General features: G+C 27.3%; 1 protein-coding gene across 1 annotated transcript; it reads right to left on the bottom strand.

Moving 5' to 3' along the window:
- Nucleotides 1–1254: 1254 nt before the first annotated feature.
- Nucleotides 1255–4994, bottom strand: LOC127135127 (cytokinin dehydrogenase 3). The gene is made up of 5 exons (XM_051061928.1): nucleotides 4362–4994; nucleotides 2548–2675; nucleotides 2146–2394; nucleotides 1786–2054; nucleotides 1255–1658 (listed from the first exon to the last, which is right to left on the bottom strand). Exons 1-5 carry the CDS (start codon nucleotides 4945–4947, stop codon nucleotides 1370–1372), a joined length of 1521 nt encoding a protein of 506 aa, XP_050917885.1. The 5' UTR covers nucleotides 4948–4994; the 3' UTR covers nucleotides 1255–1369.
- Nucleotides 4995–5449: the final 455 nt, after the last annotated feature.

Genomic DNA, 5449 nt, shown 5'->3' with positions numbered 1-5449 from the left:
ACAAACTAAAACCACACTTGGTATATATACTAATCAGAACCTAAAGCAAATTCAAATGCAAGCTAAATTAAAATCAAATGTAAATGAATCTGAATTATATCTAACAAATTATAGTCGTCTAATTTTATTCTGTGAAAACTGAATGAATGCCCTAAGGCTGCAAAAAAATTTAAATAATAAAAGAGAAATCATGCCCTAATAGCATCCGACCCAAAAAACATAAAAATCAGCCCAAAACTAATTATTTTATTAAGTCTAGAGATAAGACAAATTATTCGATCCTTCTGCGCTCCGAATTAACTTTTAACTTCAATGCAAAACTTTTAGCTTATCCTCTCAGCTTTCCAACACATATTAGAAAGTGTCAAACTGTATCATGTAGCTCAAGTTATGACATGCACAACGAGAAGGTGTCAAATTACCGTTTTTCAGAAAATAATTATCCGAATTAAAATAAAAGCAGAAATAAGTTAAACTTAGAAAATACACTAAAATCAATAAAATAAAAGCAACAAGTCATAAAAATCCCTTAGCACAAAGTAAAACGTGGTGTATTAAAATACAGTGATCACCCATTAATTCTCTCACTACTCCCTACCATACATCTCATACACATATCACTCATAAAATATTTAAAGCGTACTACATACTAAATAATTAAATAAAAACACAAACAATTTAATTTAATTAATTAATTAATTAAATTGCAAGGTGTTACAACACCCACCAAGAGGACGCACCTCACCTTAAGTCTCATTTTACTCACCCTATCATGGTAAACATGGATAAAGATGTGTCTCTGTCAGAGAGAAGTCAGAGTCAACAGGCTTGTCCACGTCTCCCGAGGAAACAAGAATTAAACGGTTTCTCATTGACAAAGTGAGCGATTATTCCCAAGAAAACTCTAGACTCATGAGTCTTTATAAATACATTGGAGAAAGTACATATCATCACACCTTCAACATCACACTGAAACACACAGAGTCATTCACCTCACGTGAACTAGTCCTCTTTTAACACCGTAAACATCACCATACAGGGTCTCACCGTCGTGAACAAACTCTTACCGCCCAAAATTACAAAGGTCTCTGAATATCCTTTACTCGCATAGAAATATCATACATATAACATATAACACCAATTGATCTTAAAATAGCAGAAATAATAAGTGACATGTGTGATACAAAGTTTACTTAATCCAATTAATAAATAACTTTTTCTATTGAATCTACTTATATAACATATGTTTACATGTTATACTATTGTACATATATTTACTTATGACAAAAAAAACATACAAGTAAATTCCTTAACTGATTTTGTACAACAAATAAAAATAAAAATTATACACATATAGTTTTATTTTTATTTAATTGAAAATCCCTTGCCCTGGTGACAATATTTTATTTGGATCAAACTGAGCCTTTCTTTTCTCAAAAACTTCCCATTTGTGGCCAAATTGTTCAACCCATTCTTCATGTGTTTTCATTTGGGGAAGATATTGTTTCATCCCTATACCAACATCTTTACAAAATTGTAATATTTGTTGGTTTTGAATCTGAAATTCTTCTAACTTATCAAATCCAGTTGTACGCAAAAGACTCACAACGTAGAAAATTTCTTCATTAGGTGTAACTGCTGACATATTATCATCCCACCTGCATGCGGGGTTAGGTTAAAATTTTTGAGTGGCAAATACAAACATAATTACGATTTTTCTTTTCATGACTGTAAATAATTAATTAATTAATTAATTAAAAATTAATATCTTATCATAAAACTTACTTTGATTTGTTTGTTGGGTAAACTATTGCAAGTCCTGCTGTAATATTTTGTTTAAGGATAATACCTTTGAACACACCTTCATCAAAATCAGCAATTCTGGATTTTGGAACAAACATGTTTAACCATGGATGTGGGATATCCCAAAGTCCTTGTTGCCTTAATGTAACTTCATCAGAATGAACTCTATTTAAAAATTCTTCATATAACACATCTTTTTCAAATATATAAGTAGGGACAAAGTTTAATCCTTCAACCAAAGTTTCAATTTCCTAATCAACAAACAATAATATATTTAAGTTAGTGAAAAAGTCAATTAATCATACAAATGAAAATAACATATTCATTTAGTTAGTTAATTACCGGATTAATATCATAATATTTGATAAGTTCAATGATGTAGATAATATCATATTGGGTTACGAGAGAAGTTATGCGTGGTCTATCGGTTTCGGGATAAAATGATAGATCTAGTGGTGGTTGATTTAGTAGCAACATTCCTTCTACATAATTGGGTGCATTACTTTCATTTATTCCATTGAAAGAAATTAAATGTTCTTGATCTTCAGAAAATGCAGAGAAGTTGTTGTAAAGTAAATGGAGCCACTTCACCTACAAACAATTAATCAAACATTTTTAAGCTATTTATTTGAAATTGCAATTCTATATAATAATTATTATGCTAAGGTTTAATATTTTAAGCTACTTTCTGAAATTATTTGAGTTTTTATGATAAAAAAATACAATAGAAAACATGTTACTTACCTTTTGTGGTGCAGGTCCTAGAGCTATTCTGGCTCTTGTTATAATTCCAAATTGGCCTAAACCTCCAAGAACAGCATAAAATAATTCTGAGTTCTTTTTTGTAGAACAAGTCACCAAGTCTCCTTCCCCTGTCAAAGTTGAAGAAAAATATATATTTTTAGAAATGGATATATAAGATTTTTCTTCATGAAATTTGAATTCATAATGATATTGTTGTTATTGATATTATTGATGTTATTGCTTCTAACAAACATTATAAAAGAATTTAGAGTATGTTTTAGACTAAAAATGATTCATAAGTCAGAGAAAACACAATGGACTAATATCTTTCGTTAATATTATAAACCGATTTATATTTTGAATCGAAAATTTTGCTTCATATTTTAATATGATTAAATGATGGATATATGAAATATTAGTAAATATACTATGAAGTCATCACCTGCCAATAACATTCTTATTTTATTTTTGCGTTCCCATCAATATATAGATGGACTAGCAAATAATCGAAAAATCAAAAAGTCATTATTCTGTTCAATGCACATCAATCTCCTCTCCCATTTCTAAGTACAGATTTTGTTCTTTTTCCTCTAGGCCAAGGGCTAATTTTGTTATCTATTTTATTCTATGATAAAACATTTTTCTTGACACAATCTATAATAAAATACAGGACACTGAATTTTAAATATGAGTATGACGATGGATACTATGTACAATGAATATCAAGAGATAATTCTCAACTAGCTAGTAGACATAATTAGACGTTTTCTTTAGATAATTAAATAGACATGGTCAATTTTCACTTCAAATAGAGACAAATTTAAAATCTTCTATAGAGATATGATGTGACTTATTATAAGATATATATTCATCAATTTCTCGTATTTGATTTGGTTAAATAGTTTATAAGGCAGACATTTAGGTTATAGTTTTAAAAAATAAATAAATTGAATTTAAAAAATAAATAAATAATATTACATTTTTTTTTAATTTAAAGATTACTTTTTAAAAATAGTTAAAACAAACGGGTCTTTATTATTATATAAGTGATTAGGAATGACATTTTTTAATATTGTTATTATATTATAACTTGTATTTTATGATAAGTTATAAATTTATTAATTTTCTTTAATATTTTACACTTATTAATTTACATTAAAGTTTTATATATTTTATGTATCATGGACTAAAAGTCAAATAAGATTGTATAAATAACAATAAAAAATCCAAACTAAAACTCAAATATAATTTAACAAACCTAATTTGATTAAAACTATTTTCACTTCTAATTACCATAAATAATCTTTTTAAATTTTGTTCTAAACTCTAGAAAAATATCAATGTCTATCACATATCTATAAATTTTAAATGATACTGTTTATTGATTTAACTACTATAAATATTAAGTGATATTATAAAAAAATAATTAAATTCTCATTTTTATTACATTCATTCCTAAATAATTTTTTTAGAATTATTTATTCCCATTTGAATTTTCTATTTAAAATTTCAATAAATACAATAAATAAAAAATTAATGTCAAGATTAAGCAAAATTAAGTTAAATATATTTTTAATCAATATGAAATTATAAAATTTTATTTTAAGTTTCTACAAGTTTACCTTGAATTTTTAATTAAAAAAATTCCCAAATTTTATCCTTATTACTAATTTAAAATTTCTGAAAGAAATTATTTTAGGACTAAACGTTGAATAAAATTATTAAAAAGATTAAAAACAATTATTTGAAATATTATAGAAACTAAAAATTCATATAATAATCCTATAAATATGAAAAGAATATCTGATACATACCTGTAACAACATCCAATTCATGAACATTGGAAATCTGAGGACCAAATCTGAAAGTCTGTCCACTAATCCCAGCGTTAGAGAGTGTTCCACCAACAGATAAATACAAATAATCAGTCCAAGAAAGTGGTGTTAATCCTTTTTCAAGACTTGCATGCAAAACATCAATCCATATTTGTTCACCACCAACATCAACATAATCATCAAACACAACAATTCTATTATTATTATTATTATTCAATTCAGTCATGTTCACCACAACACCATCATTTGTCATGGATTGTCCATTAACAGAATGTCCTCTCCCTCGAGCAGCTATGGTAAAAGGGATTGGAAGTGAGTTTGAGAATTTTATCAACTTTGATATGTCTTGAATGGAGGATGGTGCAAAAACTGCAAATGGGGTTTGGTGAATGATGTGACCGAAATCTGTTGAGGCTAATGAAAGGGTAAAAGGGTCACGAATAAGCATTTGGAGAAGTTCTTTTGGTGCATCTAGTGGTGACCATGGTTGTGATTGTGATTCAATGGTGTGAATTAGACATAGTAGAATAATGAAGGTTTTTGAAAGTAGAAAATAACTTGTCATGCTTTATGAGAGTTATGGTTTGTCTTTATGAAATTGTGTAGTTAGGTATTTATAGGAAAGTGTTGGAAGAGGTTCACAATTTTTATAATATTACGTCTCTTGTTTTGATTTATACGTTTTGTGTAAGTTGTAACCTTAAATTACTACCTTTTTCATTTCCACGCTTTGATTTTCTTTTACTTCCACCGTCCAAAAGTCCACCATGACATGTTTGAATTCAAGTTAAAAAGTCAAATAAAAAATCAAATAAGATGAGAAATTATATTTCCAATGCAATTATTTGGAACTTTTTAATGGATGGATTTTAAGGAAATTTTGATCAAATTGTTTCTCATTTAAAATCTTGTTATGAGGGTGCACTTTTAATAGGTCGTGAGGGAGAAATATTTATATTTGATTAAATATTCATCTAAAAATTAAAAATTTGCTTAAATAAGTGAGAGACACCACATATTCACTTAAAAGATTAAATTTTGTTGTTGTGTAGAAAACTAAAACTAAC

The sequence above is a fragment of the Lathyrus oleraceus genome, chromosome 4 (assembly GCF_024323335.1).
Source record: "Lathyrus oleraceus cultivar Zhongwan6 chromosome 4, CAAS_Psat_ZW6_1.0, whole genome shotgun sequence".
Taxonomy (NCBI): Eukaryota; Viridiplantae; Streptophyta; class Magnoliopsida; order Fabales; family Fabaceae; genus Lathyrus; species Lathyrus oleraceus.
This window is presented reverse-complemented; position numbering and strand designations above follow the sequence as displayed.